The 23,929-nt window shown below is 36.6% G+C and overlaps 1 protein-coding gene across 15 annotated transcripts in view; it reads right to left on the bottom strand.

The window, feature by feature from the left end:
* kcnt1b (potassium sodium-activated channel subfamily T member 1b) overlaps window positions 1-23,068 on the bottom strand; it is a 105,193-nt gene extending 82,125 nt beyond the window's left edge. For 6 of the 15 annotated variants that reach the window (XM_048189311.1, XM_048189315.1, XM_048189318.1 and 3 more), the window contains exons 1-3: window positions 22,150-23,067; window positions 20,315-20,360; window positions 20,020-20,187 (exon numbers count right to left, since the gene is read on the bottom strand). In XM_048189311.1, the coding sequence (XP_048045268.1) occupies window positions 20,020-20,187; window positions 20,315-20,360; window positions 22,150-22,180 (245 nt within the window). In that variant the 5' untranslated portion in view covers window positions 22,181-23,067. Of the gene's footprint in view, window positions 1-2,097; window positions 2,941-20,019; window positions 20,188-20,314; window positions 20,361-22,149 lie in introns of those variants that run through there. The other 9 variants (XM_048189325.1, XM_048189326.1, XM_048189317.1 and 6 more) reach the window with 6 other exon arrangements.
* Between the last annotated feature and the right edge of the window lie 861 nt (window positions 23,069-23,929).

Here is a 23,929-nt window from a genome sequence, read left to right as displayed (position 1 = left end):
CCCGCAAAATTTGCGCTTGCTCAAAAAACCTTTGCGTTCTTTGCAAGCTAATGCAAAGTTTCTGGAGGGAACACAAACATTTTGAAAACATTGACAACAAAAACATCAACTTTTTTTTTCTCCCATCTCATATTTATTTCCTTCACCATGTCCCTTTAGGGCTCCGTACATAACATAGAATGAACTGAATGTGTCGCTAAATTTTATGAGTACATCTAGGCAACTCCTATTCTATTTTACTCTGTATTGTTTTTGCAATTATTTATTTTTACTGGACATCATGATGGTAAGAAAGACAGTTTATTGACATACCTATTCATCCTTGTGTAAGCTTTTGCCCTATAGTCTGCCCTTGGCAACTAATGCCAGGAAAGACTTGCCCATTATACAATGTTGTTAAGGCATCCACTGAGTGGATCAATAGAGAGACAGAGGGACATATTTCCTCCTTTCATGCCCTGGAGGACTCAAAGGATACATTAACATCATATTTAATTTATACAACCAATAAATGCTATTAAACACTGCTGGCCACCAACACCTCTGGACCGTTTACCTTTAGGGTTTCACAGGTTTATGGGTTTAGACATCACAACAAGAAGTCTGAAATTAAAAATCTCCATTTCTACTATTACAGAATTTCAATAAGGTAATGCAAGAGAACCAAAGTCTAGAAGAGAGGATTATACTGCAGGTAAAATGTCATAAATACTTACATGTAATTATATACATAACTGTTGACATGCAATAAAACATAATAATCTTGGAAAATTCAAAGAAGCATCAAAAAAAGACATAACCAACAACCAATTCTCTCTGTGTGCTACTTATAAAAACTATTTTGACATTTTTGCACAACTCTACAGCTCTCTCTTTGCTCATCTCTCATATTCAGCTCAACTGTGAATACAAGTGCCTTTGTGCACCATTATCGCAGTACACAAAAGGGCAATAGGCTGAATGGGAAGTTGGAGTGGATTACATTAGAGGACATCATTGAACAGATATGAAACCAGCCCTGCAGAAGGCTGCATTAGGTCCATAGAGCTTCAGCACACATTGAAAGAACTGCTGTATAGTGAGATGAGAGCTGGGTGCGGACTAAGAATAAAGAAAAACACTGTGAATGATTAATCTGCCTAACAAATCCATAATGAAAGCATCATCATATTGAGATGAGAATTGCATTGAGATTGAGATATTGATTTATTCCACTTTAATAAGTGATAGTGTGCCTCAGGTGTCTGTTAGGCAAAGGAACTTCAGTCAACAATCATATCAGCATTATATGATCATAGGGGTTGTATTATTTAAACTCATTAATATAGTTAAGCTCATCTGTCAGTTGGATCCAACAATATTTAACAATGAGATGTAAAATAAGACATGCATTCAAAATAAATGGATGGGGGTGTATCAATGAAATAAATACATATTAAATATATTAATATGATAATGCCACACAGAGCAAACGTGACAATGAAAATACATCCTTTTGCTTGTTCACCGGCTCTTTAAAAGCCACAGGTAAATCATTTGTCTATGAAGGCACAATGCGCTTCACACAAAGCATCATATTTGACTGTCAAAAGAGTATTTGACACACAAAATTATTAGAGGTTTCTATTAGTCCAGTTTTCTGAACTTGTTGTTGCATTAGGCTACAATATAAAATCAATATCTACAACCCTCAGTTTCATTTCTTAATGTAATAAAGAGCTATTCTACTGGATGCAGCACCCTCCTGTCAGTCATATTAAACTATAAACGTTTTAAGTGGCTTTTGTAGTCTTTGGGGCAGATTAATATTGTTAAGGCATAATCAGGCAGATATGACATTCCTGTAGGCTATTAGATGATCAAAAGATGCACTTATGTAATTCGCTAAAGACTACTTGAACAAAATCGCCACCTTTAACATGCAAGCTCCACTAAACAAGAAATATATGGTTTTTGATCATTTCGTCTATCATAAATAGCCATTAAGCGCAGTCGTTACGAATTATTCTCAGTGAATGTGGCGCGTGCTGGAGGATGCTGCAGTTTTGTTATCAAACAGTGTTCACACACATGCTGCTTGAAACGGGACTGCGGTACCTTTGGCCAGCATCGCTCTCAAAAGAACCCATCGTCCGAACCGGCACCGCCGAATTCAGCCAAATGTGCTCGAAGGATTTCCTGGCTTCGGTCTTCCCGTCCGGGTCGATTTCGGACGGCGACTCGGTTCTTTTGGCACCTGCCATTCTTCAAGCTCACAAGTTACTACCAGCAGAGATGTACAGGGACTGTCAGCGCGAGTTCATGCTTCACTTTACCGCGCGTCGCATCCGTAAATACACCTGCTACCGGACGCGCGTATCGCGCTCACGACGTCGATGAGGGTAATCACACACTGAAGAAGCGCGTGGAGTCCTTAGTGCTCAATATGGTCTCAAGATTCCCCAGCCTACAGCTTCAACTGCGCAGGTCCGGCTCAGAAGTGTATCTGTACCGAATCACATTACCACATCAAAACCAAGACATCAAGCTTAGCCACACATTTTAATAATGCTGAATAATACAGCCTTTCCGGTATGAAATCAATGGAGAGATGAAAGGTGAAGATAATGGGCTGTATAAGTAATGCACTTCCGTGAACAACAACATAATCTGCATTTTTGTTAAAAAGAATTTCTTTTAACAAATTCAACTATTCATCCAAACGAAAGTCTGTCTGTCAATGCAACACATAAAAGATTTGTAAAGAAAGAAATAATATTTTTTTTTAGATTCAATTGTATTTAGGCCTATTCTTTATTGGTAATAGCTACTGCATGCAAATAAATGTGTAACAAACCTGAGATTTACACTAGAGTAACTTTAATGGGACAGTTGAGTGTTAATTTAAGGTTCAGATAGTAACATAATGAGCACCGAATAAAATTTTCTAAAGAAAATGCTGATTTAACTTGCCGCCATCAGAGTTTAGCTCTAACCCTAATCAAACACACCTGAACCAGCTAATCAAGCTCTTCAGGATCACTTAAAAATCACAAGCAGGTGTGCTGAAGCAGGTTGGAAATAAATTTTGCAGGGCAGTGGGTCCCCAGGAGCAGGGTTGAAGACCTCTGTGCTAGGGTGTTGCGAATGGTTCTGGTGTTCTGTGTAGTTGCTTACTTGCCCAACTTAAAAGAGCCCATCCCCAATTTATTTCCAAGATATTCTGGCCTCTAGCTGAAGCCAGGGTGTTGCTATGCATTGCTAAAGTAAGTTCACCAAAAAATGAAAATTTGACATTTATCTGCTTACCCCCAGGGCATCCAAGATGTAGGTGACTTTGTTTCTTCAGTAGAACACAAATGATGATTTTTAACTCCAACCGTGGCAGTCTGTCAGTCGTATAATGCATGTCAATGGGAACTTCGTCTATAAGAGTAAAAAAAAAAACATGCACAGACAAATCCAAATTAAACCCTGCGGCTCATGACGACACATCGATGTCCTAGAACACGAAACGATCGTTTTTTGTGAGAAACCGAACAGTATTTATATCATTTTTTACCTCTAAAACACCACTATGTCCAACTGACTTGCACATCCGGTTGGTTGACAAAGGAAGTGATCGCTCGCATTCATTGAAGTATAAGTGCAAGAGATCACTTCCGTCATCAGAACACGTTGTCAGACCTCACCAACCGGATGCGCAAGGCAGTTGGACATAGTGGTGTTTTAGAGGTAAAAAATGATATAAATACTGTTCGGTTTCTCACACAAACCGATCGTTTCGTGTCGTCACGAGCTGCAGGGTTTAATTTGGATTTGTCTGTGCATGTTTTTTTGACTCTTATAGATGGAGTTCCTATTGACACGCATTATACGGCTGACAGACTGCAACGGCTGGAGGTAAAAATCATCATTTTTGTTCTACTGAAGAAACAAAGTCACCTACATCTTTGATGCCCTGGTGGTAAAAGCAGATAAACATTAAATTTTTATTTTTGGGTGAACTATCCCTTTAAAAGAGCCCATCCTTGTAAGTTGTAAGATATTCTGGTCTCTAGTCAGGGTGTTGCTATGCAGTTGCTAAAGTGTTCTGGGTGGTTGTTAGTGTGATGCTATGTGGTTTCTATGGTGACTAGGTGGTTTCTAGGACACGGTAAGGGTTTTATCCCATTTAGTCCACTGAAACATATCACAGACATCCTCAACAAATCAAGTAAAATTATGTTTATTTGTATAGTTGTTGTGGGGTTTACTGATCACGCTGTTAAATTGAATCAATGAGAATCAATGTTAGATCAGAAGCACATTAAGGTTTTGCTTTTAATATAATTGATTTTTCAATTACAGTTCAGCACTGATTTGATGTCACTTCTTTTTCATCATGACACTCATTATGTGTACTGTCCTAAAGGTGGCATTTTCCTTTAGAGTACTGTTTATAGGCTTACTAATAAGAACTGTAGGCCAGTTCCTTTTTTTCTTCAGAAACCACACCTTTTATCTAAATTATAACAGCACATGCAGTGGAAACCAAACATAAACACGCAGCTGTGAGCAAAGTCATGAAATCTTCACGAATAGAGAGTACGGCCCACCGCCTGAGTGGGAGTCTCTGTTCTTGTTCAGTCTCTGCACTGAGGATGACGATTATGTAACACTAGATTATGAGAACAGTAGGCAGGGGATTCCACCATGAAATATCACAGTGACACCCTGTGGTCAGAGGAAGAGCAATACACATCTTTCTCAATCCTCCCTGAGACAGTGTCTGTGTCTCAATGTGCATACCATCCATCCTAAATAGTATGTGACACTAGTAATATTCCATACTATTTAGGGTGGATAGGGTGGATAGTATGCACATTGGGATGCAGGGAGTGTTATTATTCTATGTCCTGATTTTTCCGAGTTAGATGCATTCCTGGGTTAACATACTTTGTTGATCCTGGAACAATATTCCTGTCTGAAAATGTACCCTACCCCTAAACCTAACCCTACCCATAAGTAATCCCTTAAATCAGAGTGAGATGATAGGTGAATAACACTGATGTAGGAGCACCTAAGCCTGGTTGCAAGTGTAAACTTCACATAAACTTTAAACTTGCCACTCAAATCTGATTGGTTGATTGGAATGTTGTTTCAGGATCAACAAAGATTATGATCCAGGAACATGTTGCACTTGGTGAAATCTGCATTATGGTTACTGTCAGAGAATTATTGATTTTTATGAACTCAGGGGGTGTGAGGCAAACATTCAATGAGCTGAATCTAGACATTCACATCACTAACCAGATTTTTTTTTTTTTTTTTTTCAATCAGTTTTAGCTAATCTAGTTAAAAGTTCACTGCAAATTTTCCAGTAAAAATAACAAAATATCCTTAAAATAAGATAAATTTACTTGTGAATCAAATTGTGTGAAGACCTTTCAGAGAATATTTAGAACATAGTACATAGTACTAAATGTTTTTTTCACCCCAATAAAAATTTTTGATTTTAGGATTTTATGTGTCAATTATCCAAATCAATTAGCCAATAGTGCAAAAATGTAATTCACAATATATTCTCTTATGTCTAACTTTTTTTCTGCCATAACAGAGGAAAACTCTCACCCATTAAAGGGTTAGTTCACCCAAAAATGAAAATTCTGTCATTTATTACTCACCCTCATGCCGTTCCACACTTGTAAGACCTTCATTCATCTTTGGAACACAAATTAACTGCCAAACTGCTGAAATCACGTGACTTTGGCGCTCCGAACAGCAGATTCGATACACTGATTCATTGTGCTCCGAAGCTTCCTGAAGCATTGTTTTGAAGCACTGATTTAGATGTGTTTTTAGTACCTTCATGGATCTTGAGAGAGGGGATGTCATTGCTCCCTATGGAGGCCTCACTGAGCCATCAGATTTCAACTAAAATATCTTAATTTGTATTCCGAAGATGAACGAAGGTCTTACGGGTGTGGAATGGCATGAGGGTAAGTAAAAAATGACAGAATTTTCATTTTTGGGTGAACTAACCCTTTAACATGTAGAAATAACTTCAATTAACAATGACATTAAAACACTACATGATGTTACATGATGCATGATGACTACAAACAAGTACCTTTATGGAGTACTTTATCATGTTTCATGCACTGCAGTACATGTTACTAGAGTAAATTACAAGTTTTACAATGTGTATTTTTACACATTTTATTGGTCTTTTTGTATTGTAACTCCAACATAAAAAACCCTTTAATAACCTCTAACACTTGCTCCAATTCCTTTTATGCTTTAATACTGTACAACATACTACATATCCCCATCCAACATATTTACCTGTACACATATAGAAACATGCTAGTCAATGCAGATTTTTTTTTATTTGGCTACAATTCTCATCTACTTGAGAATTATGTCATCTACATTTAATTTCCTTCTTCACTGATAACTCCTGTCACCAAGACAAATTCCTCGTGTGTGTACTTGGCAATAAAGCTCTTTCTGATTCTGCTGCACTATATGAGTCTTTGGTGATACAATCTCTTGATATTAAAGAGACGTTCACCCAAAAATGAAACTTCTGCCATCATTTACTCGGCTTCTTGTTGTTTACCTATATAACTTTCTTCCTTCTGCGGATGACAAATATATTAAAATAAAAATAAATATTTATTTATTTTAGACATTTATTTTAACAGTAAATTCATATTAATTACACACCAATATGCTTTACGAACAATATGGTTTTGAAGAATATTGTTCGTGAAGCATATTTTTGTGTAATTAATATGAATTTACTGTTATGTTTTTGAACAGAAATGTAAATGAAACTGTGAAAATGGGACATAGATACATTAATAAAGTTTTGCTAATGCTGAGTTTGAGTAAGAAACAATTTCATGAATACTGTAGGATGTGGTCTCTGAATTTATTTCAAATAAAACAATAAAAAAATTGTTCACAATTTAGTCCTGCTGTTGTGCTTACTGTCTAAGGGGGTTTGAAAATTTGTATTGGCAAATGCACATTACCAGCTGTAAATAAAAAATAATAATAATTTGACAGAAACTAAATCATCTGATGAACTAAAAAAAAAAAAGCTCCTTAAACTCATTCTATGCTGAAGATTATATATAACTGACTAATAACTGTGGTAGCTTGTTTATAAAACACATTATCTATATGTTTTATTTCCGGATTATTCTTTTCTGCTGTTAATCGCAAATTATCCGAAGGCAAGCAAACAAATGTTACACAAATTCAAAAAAGCATGGCAAGGTTAGAGAATTCACAGCAAAGCATCTGACAGAACAGACCACTAATAACTAAACCATTTCCCCGTTCAGAACAGCAGATGGAAGTCTTGAGTGCAGAGATGATTTCCTGTCACTACACATTATCACGAAGCTGAGAGCTCCAGATTCCTACAGCAGCTGCCTGAATCAGTGCGAGAGCTCTACTGGGCACAGTCAGCTCACAGCACCAGCGAAAACAGCAGAAAACATGCCTGTGAGAGAAAACACTTGATGCAGTTCCTTTAATGATCTTCTGCAGATATTATATACAGCAAAGAATTGGATTCTTCATGCCTTCTGGCATAATATGACATCCTTATCCAGCCGAGATACAGCATGTGTAAGATGCTCCAGTCTGGGGGTCTGGTGGGAGAATCATGCAGAGAAAGCCGATGGATTTTACAGATGGATGATTCAGAATATAGCTCTATGCACTGTGCAAGTTCCACATTACTGCTCTTCATTAAAGGGAAGCAGAGATAGAAAAACCAAGATAGTGACAGTCCAAAAGAGAGGAAGTAATCCTGGCTGTAATTCTAAGATTTCATGACACATTCCACAAGGAAACTGAGCATCCTAAAATTAGAAATTATTGTCATTCAACATTACTGTATACTTGAAAGCCAGGCTTAAACTGCAAATATAGAACATTAAAATATTATAACAACTTCTAATTGTATAAACTTTAACAACCTAATTTAAATGTGCCTTTTAAATGGTGTGTTTGGTGATGGTCTCTGTCAATAATCTATAAGCTCTTGCGGAGTGACAGACAGCTGTAATGCTAGCCAAAGAATGTGGGGAAAAGATATTGGCATAGCTACTTTAGGAATTGGAAAAAAAAAAATGGAAGGAGCATTAATTGTGTTAATTATTTTTGACAACAGTAAATATTTTTTACAGACATTAACACCAGTCCTACTTAGAATATTATTTAAAATTATATATTTAAAATCACTCTGAGACTCTATTTATTTTAAACAACACCTCCAGGAGAATTACTGGATACAAACAGATCTTAAAATTAATATTAAACAGCCGTGTTATTACTGAATGTTAGTTTAGTAGGGAAATGATTGCTATGCAATCATCACAATATTCCAAAAATACAAATGGGATTTCTTGGCTAATCTCTTTATAGGCTGCCATTTTTCAATAAGGGGGATTGAATAATTAATCAGGGAGGTGATATTGTACTGTCGTTTTTGTACAGTGGTTTGAAATTAACACGTACACAATCAGAGAAGGACTCGGTCTCACTGTTACATTGATCACAGTCTTTGAATGCAATTCAGATGGCAAACGATGCAGACTGCCTGTTTAAACTGAGATAACGGCTATCATAGTGGTTGTCAACAATATAAGTTGTCATGGCCACAACACACACTCAGAGACCATAACATTGTTTATTCATGGTCATGAAATGTGCACACCACCCTTAAAGGAACAGCCACCCAAAAACGAAAATTCTGTCATCGTTTTCTCATCCTCATGTCGTTGCAAACCTGTATGACTTTCTGGTTTCACTTTATTCTGATGGTCCCTTTAACACATTCTTTTGACTAGAAGTAAAAATGTCTGCTAACTCTCATTAGTGTGTTAGTAGAATATTAGTAGCAGGGCTGCCCCCTAATAGTTGACTAACCGTTAGTCAGAGGCTTAATTGACCAAAAAGTTTTTAGTCGCAGAAAAAAAAATCCACAGGAAGTGGCGAAGTCACGCAGTCTGTGACGGACAAATGGTTAACAGTTGGCCTATGTGGTAATTACAGTACATTGGGTAGGACATATATCAACACTCACCTATCATTCATCAACCTCAAATATGGCTTATTATATGAAACGGGTCACGGGTGTTTTGGATTTATGTTCATATTTTGTATTTCATGTCTTTTATTTTGTAGATTATTTTGTAGTTTGATTTATGTTGCTTGATGTGTCATGCTTCCCTTGCTCCTCATGTTCTCCCTTAGTCCATGTGTCATGCTTCGCACTCAAGCCCGCCGGCTGCTTCGCACTTAAGTCCACGACCGCTTCGCACTCAGGCCCGCCGGCCTCTTCGCACCCAATGAGAACATGACACATTGACTAAGGGAGAACATGAGGAGCAAGGGAAGCATGACACATCAAGCAACATAAATCAAACTACAAAATAATCTACAAAATAAAAGACATGAAATACAAAATATGAACATAAAACCAAAACACCCGTGACAACATGTACGTAGTAGCAACTTTACATGACTGCTCACTTTAACATTGACCTAGAAAAATGTATATTATGTACCCTGAATTGTAGCGCGCTTCCTGCATGACAGCTAACATGGAGTTGCCAGTGCGATCACTTGCACTTAAAATACTTAAGTCATTTTTGGTCATATAGATAAGAGTAATACATGTTTTGAATCTGTAAAGTCTGATTAGGCTATGTAGGCATTAAAGGCTCTTTATTATGATTTCAATGGTTTATTAATAAATGTGCGATTAATCGACTATTCTTTTAAAATGAACGACTACAAGTCGACCAGAAACATCTTTAGTCAAGGACAGCCCTAATTAGTAGACTGGTAGGGTTAGGGTTAGAATAAGTTGACATGTAGTTGCAAAGTTACTTAAAGTCAGTAGAATATCTGTTGGGGGAACATCACAATAAAGAGTTAGCAGATATTGAGCAAAAAGTCTACTAATACTCTAATGAGAGTTAGGTGACATGTAATCTATGGAACATAAAAGAAGATATTCTGAGAAATGTCTCAGTGTTGGTTGCAACATATGCTCATTGGCAGTGGTTTAATGTAACGAAGTAATAATACTTTGTTACAGTACTTAAGTATCTTTTGGGAGTATCTGTACTTGAGTTTTTATATTTCTGTCAACTTTTACTTTAACTTCACTACATTTCCTAAATAAAATGTATACTTTTACTCCGATACATTTTCCCAAAGCATTTTCATTACTTACTACAGAATAAAGTTGGAAGAACACAGACTGCAAGCAAGCATGTGCAAACAAGTGCTCGCACAACCGCGGCTGATTTCATTTTCCGGGTTGCGTTCATGGCTGGAGCGGCTGAGAAGAGTGCGCTGTCATTATACTGTACGAGAGCAACCTCTAGAGGTGAAATAAGACTATCACTGATCCCTCATAGAGTTTGTTTTGACATGTGACGTGAGGCTGCACGCTGCACAGAGCGGGACACTTCAAAAACGGATTTAAAACGGACAACAAAATGGTATGTTATACAGTGTACACTACAGAACATGTTTTCATATCATTATAAAGTAATTAGTTTGTTGACTAGATGCTGCATTAGTGGAGAATAGTAGTATGTTTGCCGTTGAGGCTGAGAGGATGCTAATTTGTCTCAAGCGGTTAAAACAATGTGACAAAAACACCAGCTGTTTAATGTCACGTTTGTTACCATTCATTTGCATTAGTTTATATCCATTTGTTTGCTTTTATGCATTCATTATCCAGCGAAGTTGCATATTTAAACTGTATTCTCATCATGCAGCGTCAGAAACATAACAAATCAGAAATGTGTTCGATTTCAGTTCTTTTTTATCGGCACTGTAACACATATTTTGATTAGATAATCATCAAGTTTTCTAAAATAGAGGCAAATAATGTGTGAAAGTATACATATAATAGAGCCATGCTATGCCTTTGTGTGGAAAGATGGTCATTTTTAAGCATGACTGTTTGGATTTATATGAAATGGTAACACTACAATAAGAGTCCATTTATAACATTAAATAAGTTTAATAAAAGTATTGGTCATTTTTAATTTCAACATTTACATTTTAACATTTTAAAGTTGTCTCTTACATTAGTTATAATGCACTATGAATTAACATGAACGATCAATGTATTATTAATATATTAGTATTTTTATATTTAAAAATTACAATAAACATTTAGCTATTTTTTTAAAGGTGCCCTAGAATTAAAAATTGAATTTATCTTGGCATAGTTGAATAACAAGAGTTCAGTACATGGAAAAGACATACAGTGAGTCTCAAACACCATTGTTTCCTCCTTCTTATATAAATCTCATTTGTTTAAAAGACCTCCGAAGAACAGGCGAATCTCAACATAACACCGACTGTTACGTAACAGTCGGGATCATTAATATGTACGCCCCCAATATTTGCATATGCCAGCCCATGTTCAAGGCATTACACAAGGGCAGCCAGTATTAATGTCTGGAGCTGCACACAGCTGAATCATCAGACTAGGTAAGCAAGCAAGAACAATAGCGAAAAATGGCAGATGGAGTGATAATAACTGACATGATCCATGTAACATGATATTTTTAGTGATATTTGTAAACTGTCTTTCTAAATGTTTTGTTAGCATGTTGCTAATGTACTGTTAAATGTGGTTAAAGTTACCATTGTTTCTTACTGTATTCACAGAGATGAGCCGTTGTTATTTTCATTATTAAATACTTGCAGTCTGTATAATGCATAAACACAACTTCATTCTTTATAAATCTCTCCAACAGTGTAGCATTAGCTGTTAGCCACGGATCACAGTCTAAAATTAATTCAGAATCAAATGTAAACATCCAAATAAATACAATATTTACATAATCCGACGCATGCATGCAGTATGCATGACGAACACTTTGTAAAGATCCATTTTGAGGGTTATATTAGTTGTGTAAACTTTGTTTATGCACCGTTTAAGGCAAGCGCGAGCTCCGTGGGCGGGGAGCGTGAGCATTTAAAGGGGCCGCAACCTGAATCGGCACATTTCTAATTATGCCCCAAAATAGGCAGTTAAAAAAATGTATTAAAAAAAATCTATGGGGTATTTTGAGCTGAAACTTCACAGACACATTCAGGGGACACCTTAGACTTATATTACATCTTGTAAAAAAACGTTCAGGCTTGGAACAACAAGAGAGTAATGAAGAAGACAGAACATTAATTTTTGTGTGAAACCTATATCCTGCACTCACAATCACATTCAAGTCAAGTCACCTTTATTTATATAGCGCTTTTTACAGTGCAGATTGTGTCAAAGCAGCTTTATAGTGATAGAGGGAACATAATTTTGGCTGTAAAGCAGAAGAAAGTAGCATCATTGTCCAGCTTAAGTAAATTCAGTATTGATTCATTGCATTGTAAAAATCATTAGTTATTAATTTAGTTAATTTATCTATACAGCAGCTCTGGAGAAAACAGTGCTGTCATCATCCAGCGCAGTTCAGTTCGCATACAATGGTGTCAGTGCAGGCAGATCAAAAACGTTGAATATCAAGACTCCCACAATATTAATGATGTGTCAACATCAGTTTCTGTTTGGTGCTGTTTATGATACAGAAAACCTGTTCCTTTAATTGTTTCTTACAAAACTGAAATGTAATCTGACGAACCAACTTAATATGTTCCACAGAAACTAGATTATATATAAGCATAGAATCATCTGTTGGCACTGTGTAATATGAGACGGCAGTATAACATGAGATTAAATGCAAGCGGTTTTATTTTCTGGTCTTGGGAAAATTACTCAAGCTCTAATGAGAGGATTGAAATCTCCACCTCCACTAAGCAGCATGTCTCCCCCTCCACTGAATAGCTCTTCTGGCTAACCTCTGAGACATCTCTTCACACTCACTGAGCCGTGTGACACACACACATACACACGTTCTTGCGCTTTTGCTCTTTCTTTTGCTACCTTCATTAAAACAGCTTATCACATTCGACAGCCAGGGCTTCAACAATGTCAGCTAATTTAATTGTCAAGCCAGAGGTCTAATTTGCAGCACTACCACAATCTTTTATTTGGAGAAGTATGTCAACATATCATAATGGATCCTTTGGAAAACACACTGATGATTGCATTCATAACAAAAGTTTTCTTCTCTCTCTTTCTCTCTCCAGATTTTGACAAGTAACAAAATCCAGGTGGACATAATACAAGCTAGATTTTAGCATTATCTAAAGAAAATTGATACCATGCAAAGGTTGCCAGGTTGTTGCTATGCAATTGCTAAGGTGTTCTGAGTGGTTCCTAACATGTTGCTGTGTGGTTGCTATGGTGTTGTGGGTGGTTTCAAGGGTGTTGCTGTGCAGTAGTATAAAATAAGACATTTAAGACCAATCCCATTTCTACCCCTTACCCCTACCCTTTCCCCAACTCCTCTGTTTTGCATGTTCACGTGAAGGGGTAGAGGTGTCTCGATTCTCTTTTGGTTGGAGGGGTAGGGTTAGGGGGAAGGGCCAGATAGCCTTTCATACGAAGATTTTTCAGGGACCCCACTTCAAACAAAGGGGTATGAGAAATTTCCCTGCATACACCAGCCACACTGGCAACATGGCTGCCCAAGCGAACAAGAAGACCCATAAATGTAAGTATTTTTTGGATTTAATAAGATTTTAATGACAAATAATAATTTGTTTTGTGTTACATTCAAAGTTGTGTTCATGGTCATGATGACATGTAACGGTGTAGTAGTGGTATATTTTCAACCCTAGTCCTTGCCACTCTGTTTCAAAGGGTAGGGGTAGGAGAGGGGTAGGGGTAGGCAAAGGGGTATAAAATAGGACTGGGATTGGGCCTTAGTCATAGATTATTGTCAGCAAACAACCCTACATTTGCCACACTTATAAGAACATTCTGGGCATACAATGTTGATTTACATGAACTTCAGTGAATGCAGAACTTCACTGAATGCAGTTGAACGCAACCAAGTGGCTGTTGTGAAAGATTGATATTCTGACAATAAATGGCAGTCGCCCACTCAGTGTGATGCACAGGCTACTTTGGCCTTTAGTCTAGACTGCATCATAGGAGGAACAGCTGAAGAACAGCCCTAAAGCACCTTCACCCTTCATACTCATGCCAGCACAGGCTCAGATTAGCACACTGGAAAAACACCTCCACACTGATGCAGTCAGATTGATGTCATTTAAAAGCCCCCAGACTGATTTCATCGTAGATCATTTACTTTATGTTATAAATCACATACAGCAATACATATTCGGTCTTAATAGTTGATATAAATATAGACACTGCATTGTAACAAATCTAACAAGTAGCTGTTGTGCTCATGGGCTTTTTGGAATATGTTTGATGCAATATTATGCAATAAGTTACTTCGACCTGTTAGTTTAGCCAGAAATCAGTTATCCATCATCAGTTTGGACTGACAAATTTTATGGGGACTTTCCATAGACATAATGAGTTATATGCTGTACAAACTGAATATTCTATTCCCTAACTCTACCCCTAAACACAACACTCACAGAAACCTTTCAGAATTTTTACATTTTCAAAAAAAAAATCATTTAGTACGATTTATAAGCGGTTTATGAATCATAAATCAAAACGTTTCTGGTATTAGATAGTAATCTTTGTGGGGACATTTGGTCCTCACAACTTGCACATTTAACATGCACACAATAATGTCAGAAAATTTGGTTTTAATACTTTTATTCTGCAAGGATGCTATAAATTAATCAAAAGTGACAGTGAACATTTATAATTTACATTTATATTGCACAACTGATGGTGGTGCAAAAAGTAGCAAAAATAAATGATGAATTCCAGGACTGTTTTAATGTGACCATCATACATCAAAATAGTAGGCTAAATTAGATTTTCTAATACATTCCCTCAATTTACTAAAACAATTTGTAAATAAAGGGAACGAATTAGTAAAACATGCAATCGTTTAATAAATCGAGGGAACAAAATAGTAAATCGCACGCACTTAAATTTTTTAAAGTAACGTTTTTTTCTTCATGTCATGTGCAGGGCTCCTTAAAAGGGGTGGAAAATGTTAAAGGTGACCTAGAATGTCTTTTTAATAGATGTAATATAAGTCTAAGGTGTCCCCTGAATGTGTCTGTGAAGTTTCAGCTCAAAATACCCCATAGATTTTTTTTTATTCATTTTTTTAACTGCCTATTTTGGGCCATCATTAACTATGCACCGATATATAGGTTGCGGCCCCTTTAATTCTCGCGCTTGCCTTCAACAGCATAAACACAGTTCACACAGCTAATATAACCCTCAAAATGGATCTTTACAAAGTGTTCGTCATGCAGCATGTCTAATCGCGTAAGTATTGTATTTATTTGGATGTTTACATTTGATTCTGAATGAGTTTGATAGTGCTCCGTGGCTAAAGCTAACATTACACACTGTTGGAGAGATTTATAAAAAATGAAATTGTGTTTATGAATTATACAGACTGCAAGTGTTTAAAAATGAAAATAGCAACGGCTCTTGTCTCCGTGATCCAGACGATCTGCCATTGTCTAATTCTTGAACATGAGCTGGCATATGCAAATATTGGGGGCGTACATATTAATGATCCCGACTGTTACGTAACAGTCGGTGTTATGTTGAGATTCGCCTGTTCTTCTGAGGTCTTTTAAACAAATGAGATTTATATAAGAAGGAGGAAACAATGGAGTTTGAAACTCACTGTATGTCTTTTCCATGTACTGAACTATTGTTATTCAACTATGCCGAAGTAAATTCAATATTTAATTCTAGGGCACCTTTAAGCTTATTATTATTATCAACCCCAGGGACATCTCTGTAGAAAAACCAACCCTATTTTGCAACAGAGATTGTTTGAGACTAGAATGGTGCAGTACTTTTGCTGCTGTTGATGAGGATACAATAGCTTCCACTGACAACCACAAAAAGGTGAGATTGATGTGATTGACTGGAGCAAAGTCACCTTTGACTGTTTGAAATTAAGCAGAAAAACTACTGCTAATGCTCTGTACTGTCAATTTGGCATGAGAAAATGTCCTCTGTCCTCTTCAACTCCCACACAATATATAGGAGCATATATACATGCACATAAACAGTGAAAACATGGGTGTTGGAATAGACAGAAACTGAAATGGAGGGAACAGTAATGCATCTGAGAGAGCAAAATAGTCAGAGGAAAGGTCCTCTGGGTAACCTTAGAGATAATCACAGGATTTACAAGCACATACATACACACAAACAGCCTTAATTTCTGTGTTCAGAACAGACACAAACACACTTTCCCACACACAATATCATAATTGACATGACAGCATGTGGAGATTCCCGACTTCACGCCACGTTAAAGCATTAGCCTTTGACTCAAGCGTGCTCACACACACACACACACACACACACACACACACACACACTGTAATCTCTAATGATCAAGGATGATCAGCACCAAACTGTTCTGTTGCAGAGACAGCATGCATGTTGATATGCTATGACAGAAAAAAAAAAATAGCCTGCTTGTGTCACGGTCATGTTTAGATTCACTGTCTTGTTTAGTTTCAAGTCTTAGGCTTCATTGTATTTCCCTGAGTTCTAGTCATTTATTAGTCTTGGTTTCTCATTAGTTCTCACCCTGTTTCATTGATTACCTTCCTCCAGTCTATTTAAGCCTTCACTTTTATTATAAGATATTACATCTCACAATCATGGCAATTTTTCCAGTGTAAAACCAAGCGTAACGTATTTTCACAGAGAGGACATGCTAGTAACAGAATCATCAGTGATGGAATGAGCCCATGATTACAGCGCTCTAACACGGTGGGATATTGCTTTCTGTGTGCTTCGTTTCTAAAAGAGCTTGAGTCACAGTTAAGACTTAGTGTGAAGATAAATAATGTAGTGTTCTCGTTAAATTGACCTGGCCTTGCCTGGCCTGAAAAAGAAACTTAGAAAGGGAAAAGTCTGAAGTCAGCAGTCTCCCCTGAGACATATGGACCACTTACAACCTTCCAGAAAGAGCTCAAAAAATAGTGTGCAATTGTTACCATAAACATTGTAAAACAATTAAAGGTGCCATCGAATTGAAAATTGAATTTACCTCAGCATAGTTGAATAACAAGAGTTCAGTACATGGAAATGACATACAGTGAGTCTCAAACTCCATTGTTTCCTCCTTCTTATGTAAATCTCATTGGTTTAAAAGACCTCAGAAGAACAGGCGAATCTCAACACGTAACAGTCGGGGTGTACGCCCCCAATATTTGCATATGCCAGCTCATGTTCAAGGCATTACACAAGGGCAGCCAGTATTAACGTCTGGATCTGTGCACAGCTGAATCATCAGACTAGGTAAGCAAGCAAGGACAACAGCGAAAAATGGCAGATGGAGCAATAATAACTGGCATGATCCATGATAACATGATATTTTTAGTGATATTTGTAAATTGTCTTTCTAAATGTTTAATTAGCATGTTGCTAATGTACTGTTAAATGTGGTTAAAGTTACCATCGTTTCTTACTGTATTCACAGAGACAAGAGTTGTCGCTATTTTCATTTTTAAACACTTTCAGTCTGTATAATGCATAAACACAACTTCATTCTTTATAAATCTCTCCAACAGTGTAGCATTAGCCGTTAGCCACGGAGCACTATCAAACTCATTCAGAATCAAATGTAAACATCCAAATAAATACAATACTTACGCGATTAGACATGCTGCATGACGAACACTTTGTAAAGATCCATTTTGAGGGTTATATTAGCTGTGTGAACTTTGTTTATACAGTGATAGAGTCGAGAGCTCGGGAGGAGGCGGAGAGCACGAGCAATTAAAGGGGCCGCAGCTTGAATCGGCGCATTTCTAATTATGCCTCAAAATAGGCAGTTAAAAAAATTAATTAAAAAAAAATCTATGGGGTATTTTGAGCTGCAACTTCACAGACACATTCAGGGGACACCTTAGACTTATATTACATCTTGTAAAAAAACGTTCAATGGCACCTTTAAACCAGGCCAGTGAATCTTATAATGTGACTACCTGCTTTGACTAGCTGAGAAATGCAACAGAATGAAGGAATAATATAAGAACAGAAGCAGATGGATTTCAAATAAACAGATCAATGATTTGTGGCTTGCGCAATAGAGCACAAATTTCACTCACCAGAGGGAAAACTGATACTGTGGCAACTACACCAAGAAAACCACAGCAGACTCAGAGCAGCCATGATGTCTGTTATAGTTAGGTAAATGATGCAGAAATAATGTATTTCTTGTGTGAATCATTGTAAAGAAACGGAGATCCCACTCAAAGCCCAAGGATGATAACGTTTTCTTGAAAACATAAAGGTTCCCCTGAATTTCACCTCTGTGTTTTTCTGTATGTAAGATCACAAACAACAGCTCACAGCTATTTAAATAAGTTACAATGGCTCTCTTATACCCAGGCAGTCTTGACTGTACTGTATGTCACGGCCTTGAATCCATCACAAAGCGTTGAGTCATTGAGCAAGATGCAGAAGAAACATTTACAGTGTTTCTTCAGCCATGCATTTCAGCCTCTATTTAACTTCAGCACCACAGTGAAGGACAGCTCCCCATAACCCAACACACTTCATGTTATTCTCACACAAATGCACAGTTTACATTCATTATATGTTTTATACATTATATATACATTATATGAGTCCATAAAGCAAACATAGAACATATACACCACATGTACATAAACAATTTGATAAGATGCATTTTATATCTGACAGTTAAATCCAGTCCACTGGTGTGTCGGTCCAATAGTTTGATTGTACACTTGATTGTGTGGTATTGAAATTATTAATTATGAAACAACATCTGAAATACAGTCTCTTTTTGTCAGGTAATGTAAAAATGTGCTGCATGCGGAAACATCTAAATGTTTATGTATGTTCACTCTAAAAAATTCTGGGTTAAAAACAACCCAAGTTGGGTTGAAAATGGACAAACGCAGCAAATGGGTTGTTTTAACCCAGTGGTTGGGTTAAATGTTTGCCCAACCTGCTGGGTAGTTTTATTTAACTCAACTATTGTTTAAAAATTGATGTATTGCTTGCTTAAAATGAACCCAAAATATGTTGGAAATTAACATTTATTCATATGTTTAATAAATGAGCATGTAGTTATACGTTTAATGAATAATAATTAATAAACATTTATTATATCGCTTTTGATTATTATTGTTGCCTCTAGTACTTATGTGTCTGATTTTCCATTTCCAAACTATTTTGAGTTCATTTTAAGCCAGCCATATAGTAATTTTTATACAATAGTTGGCTTAAATGAAACTTCTCAGCAAGTTGGGCACACATTTAACCCAACCGCTGGGTTAAAACAACCCAATCGCTGGATTTGTCCATTTTCAACCAAACATGGGTTGTATTTAACTCAGCATTTTTTAAGTGTATGTATGTATGTATTTATTTATTTATTTATTTATTTATTTTTAATTAATTTATATGTAGTTTAATTTAAACCACAAATTATTTAGTTATATTCATTATTTAAAGCTGCACTTAGTTATTTTCCCCTCATTAAAAACATTTTACACATAAAAAAATGAATTGTTGTTTTGAAATATTGTTTAAAATAATGTACACCCACATAAGATGAAATCTAATAAGCAGACTAATTAAAGTTGTTTAATTTTACGAGGAGTGGGTAGCCTCATGAGGGTCGATGCGTTAAGATCACATGACCAATTTCACTTGCAGAATAAATTAAACATGGTTGACTGTTAATAGTCCATTTCTACAATGGCATTAGTAGCTGTAAACTTTTACTTTTGTGTGATGCTGAATGTAAACAACAGTGATCTAGCCTAACAGATTTACATTAGGTTTCACCAACAAAGGTAGTTTGTATGAGTCAGATCAGGTAGCTCCACGTTTTCACTTTGTGAACTGTATATGTGGGCCTTATGAATGCTTTATGAATTCTTAAAATACACCTCCCGAGAGTGACCCGCTGAGGACACACAGTATGAAGTTACCTGTCATCATTCTGAAATGATTGATCCCCAAGCAGCAGATCTCTAAAGCGGTATCGTGGAGGTAGAGGAGGAACCTCAGAGTCCACATCGGCCATTTTCAGGGTGGAAATGTCCAGAATAACACCAGTATTACTGCTGTTATTCCTCTGAACAGTCTCCGTAGGCAACCTGAAGAAACAGACGTAAATCGTAAATACAATCATGTAACATACATTATGAATGCATACACATAATGTATTATTCATTAATAGTGTCAGGACTACAAATAAGCATTTGTATGTAAGGTTTGGTTTACCTGTCAGCAGCGGAGGGTGAGCATCGTGGCGGAGTCATGCTTGGCTCTGACAATATGCAGAGAAATGGGATGGATTACTGCTAAATGTCATAGTCACATGCATAAACATTAAATAAATCCATGCAGCGTTACAGCACAAATACATTACTTTAGGCTTATTCACATGTCCTGTAACTGTATGAATAACTTCTAAGCTGGAAAGCTTTAACAGTCTCTATCTAACAGTTATTCAATAACAAGACATCTTTCACAGATAGTTCACCAGTACCCTTGGCCATAATTATACTGTTGAGGAACTACAATCTACGCACTGATTATTCACCTTTTATGTCATCCTCGTCACATTTTGTACACTGTGAAAACTATCATCTAGAATGTTCCCTGCATGGTTTCTATTAGCACTCTCAGGGACACATGAGTGTGTAATGACAGTAGTGAGCGACTGCATTAGTGTGCAAATCGCTGATGAGTGGGTGGAGGGTGATTTGGTTGGCCAAGGGGTACAATGAAGTACAGTGCATAAAACTCAGACTAAAATGTGCCTTCGCTCAAGGGTTATACAGTGCTCAGACGCTAATAAAAAGGACTGTGTTAAGGATGTAAAAAAAAGGGGGGTATTCCTAAGAGGAAAAATGGCAGTGACACAAAAAAATGCATCTGAGTGTACTTGCAGATACAGTATGAATGCCTTTTGACAGGCAACTGAAAAATGTACATAATAAGGTAACATCTAAACTAATTGGTTTTTATAAATAAATAAATAACTGAAAAATACTGCCGGTAACATTTATTTTAATGTGTCCTTGTTACAAATGATACATGTATTTACTATAGTAATAACCATAAATTAGGCATAATTACATGCAACTAACCCTAAACCAAACTCTAATCCTACCCTAAGCCTAAAGTAAGTACATGTACTTAATTAATATTACTCAGTACTATTACTGTGTAATTACACAGTAATAGGGACACATGAAAATAAAGTGTAACCAAACAGACTACATTGCATAACAAATCACACATACATTAAAGTAACTTTTAAAAGTCAAATCAGATAGAAATAGCTCTTGATAGACTGATAATCGTTATGCACAATTAGTTGGTTACTGGTTGTTTACTATTAACTCTATAAATAAAAAAGCACCATTGAAGAGCTAAACATACAGAACACCACCCAACATTGATATTCACAGTTAACAGATTTAATGCATTGTATGGACAAGTATTCACCCTTTATATAAGTCATTTATTCTCATTAAATGATAAATAATGACTAAAAAACAAAGATGTAAAATCTGCATATAAAAGCATTGCACAATTAACAAAATTATTATTATTATTTTAATAGTCAACATCATCAATGATTATAATATTAATAAGTTGGTATTATTGGTAATACAAATTCAATATTTGTCCAGCTACTTTGTTAAGGTAACAACATTAAAATAACATATAAACATAAAAACATAAAAAAAAAAAAAAAAACAATGAAAAATCGGTTCTGCATATCAGTTATAAGACACTTACACAAAATCTTCACCACCATCATCATCTGTGCTGGTATTGGTAATAAAATTCAGCATTTGTCCTTCTATATTTTACAGTAACAGCTATATACTTTTACTTTTTATAGCGTTGTTTGCTTTTTTCCCTCAAAATAGGTTTTCAAAAATAATAATAAAGCGACGTAGGCTATGTTTTATTTTCACAAGCAAACCTACAGCACTACTTATGCCTAAAAGCAATCTTCACAAAACAATATGATACATGTCAAAAGTACTAAGCACAGCGCAATAAAACCCATGACATGTGACATGACACGATGTCCTCACCTGCCTGAGACTGGCTGCGCGGTCCCATCATTGTAAATAACCGTGTTACTGGCGAACCAAGCGCCGCACATTTTTAACAAAAGCCACTGCGAAGTGTCCGTGAAGGACTTCCGATGGTAATGTCCTCCTGATAGATCCGTCCTCCATGGAAACTTGCATTAAAGGGGCGTATAACGACCCTGATTAAACCCTCCTCTTACAGACGACCACCACAGGGCGAAATTCCCAATACCTTCAACATCTCTGTTTCTTTTTGCCGTGTGCGATTCAACTTTGCATCAATGAGATGCTGATAATGTTGATTATTATTTAAGCATGATAATATGTTGTCCTCATCATACAACCATCTAGAAGTTCACGTGTTCAGATTCTCTCTGCATCCAGTGAGCCCACAACCTTGATTCACGAGAAGAAAACGGCAACTGCTACGCGTCAGATGAGCAGCAGGGAAATATTTGAGACGCTGTAACCTCTGCATCTGTTAGGTAAAGCCACTAAGTCATCCGTACAGCCTCTCTTCTCTCTCCTTCAAAGCTTATATCGCCATCTCCTGGACCACCTGAAATCCTCTGCAACACGTGCATAATTAAAGAGACAACTAGGCGCGTGCAATCTTAATCAATTAAACTATATCTGTATGCACCACAAACATTCACAAAGACGTCAATCATTTCATGCTATGTGCATTCTTACAATGAGCTGCTAACCAATCAAAATCAAGCCCTAGATGAGGCCATTAACTTTTAGATGCAGTTAATTTCATTTGCTGGTTTAATTTTAGCTAGGCTATATACAAAGGCAAGGAACTCATTTTCTTTCCCATAAAACTCTTTTCAAGCAGAATTAAAGTGCATCTTTCAGTAACAATCATAAATCTTTATCAATAAAATGACATCTGACCATAGATTCTAAGAACCGAAGATTAACTAGGCATTTCATATTAACATCCACTGAGCATATGTTCATGTAAAACGAAAAATACAAATTCAAAGACAAAGACAATACAATATTTCTTTATTTTCAGTACTAAGGTAATAAAAAGGAACCAATAATCGAGTTCAATAAATAAGGGTTTTCAGAGATCTTTTAAAATGTATAGTTTTAGAGACAGGCACAGAGTTCATAGAAATTTCATCTTTGTATTTATGTTGGTTTTTATCTTTTATTTCTAATCAATGTTCATAACAAAATTGATTTGGTGTAACTATCAAATAAAAAGTATGGAAATACTTTCTTGGACCTTGAATACACATATACTCAGTGAACAATGTTTTTTGTCACATGACTTTGATTTGGTGGATAACCAAGCTGATTCATTTCTTTCATTATTCTAAGAATTAATAGGGAAAGATTATGCCTGTTACGAATGGAGACTCAGGCGGGAGATCCAAGTGCAGCATTTATTAGAAGTGAGAGTGGTCGTACAGGCAGGGTCAAAACAGGAACAAACAGGAACAGTGAGGAACAGGCAGAGTCGTAGTCAAGGGACAGGCAAAGATCAGGACAGGCAGCAACGGGTCAAAAACAAGAAACAGGCAGGAACGATAACAGACAGGCAGACAGGGAAAAAACGCTCGGAATTGTCACAGGGTGAATCAAGACTTCGCAAATGGGTGGTGTGTGTGAGAGTCTTATATAGTCCTGATAATGAGCTGCAGCTGGGTGTGGTGATTAGTGATTAGTGTGAAGTGTGTGCTAAGAGGATGATGGGAGATGTAGTCCGGGGAGTGACAGGAACAGACGGTGATCGTTACAATGCCAAACTACATATGCGTAGGAT

This window comes from Megalobrama amblycephala, linkage group LG4, assembly GCF_018812025.1.
Source record: "Megalobrama amblycephala isolate DHTTF-2021 linkage group LG4, ASM1881202v1, whole genome shotgun sequence".
NCBI lineage: Eukaryota > Metazoa > Chordata > Actinopteri > Cypriniformes > Xenocyprididae > Megalobrama > Megalobrama amblycephala.
Note: the sequence above shows the minus strand (reverse complement) of the source record. Positions and strands in the feature narration are given on the sequence as shown.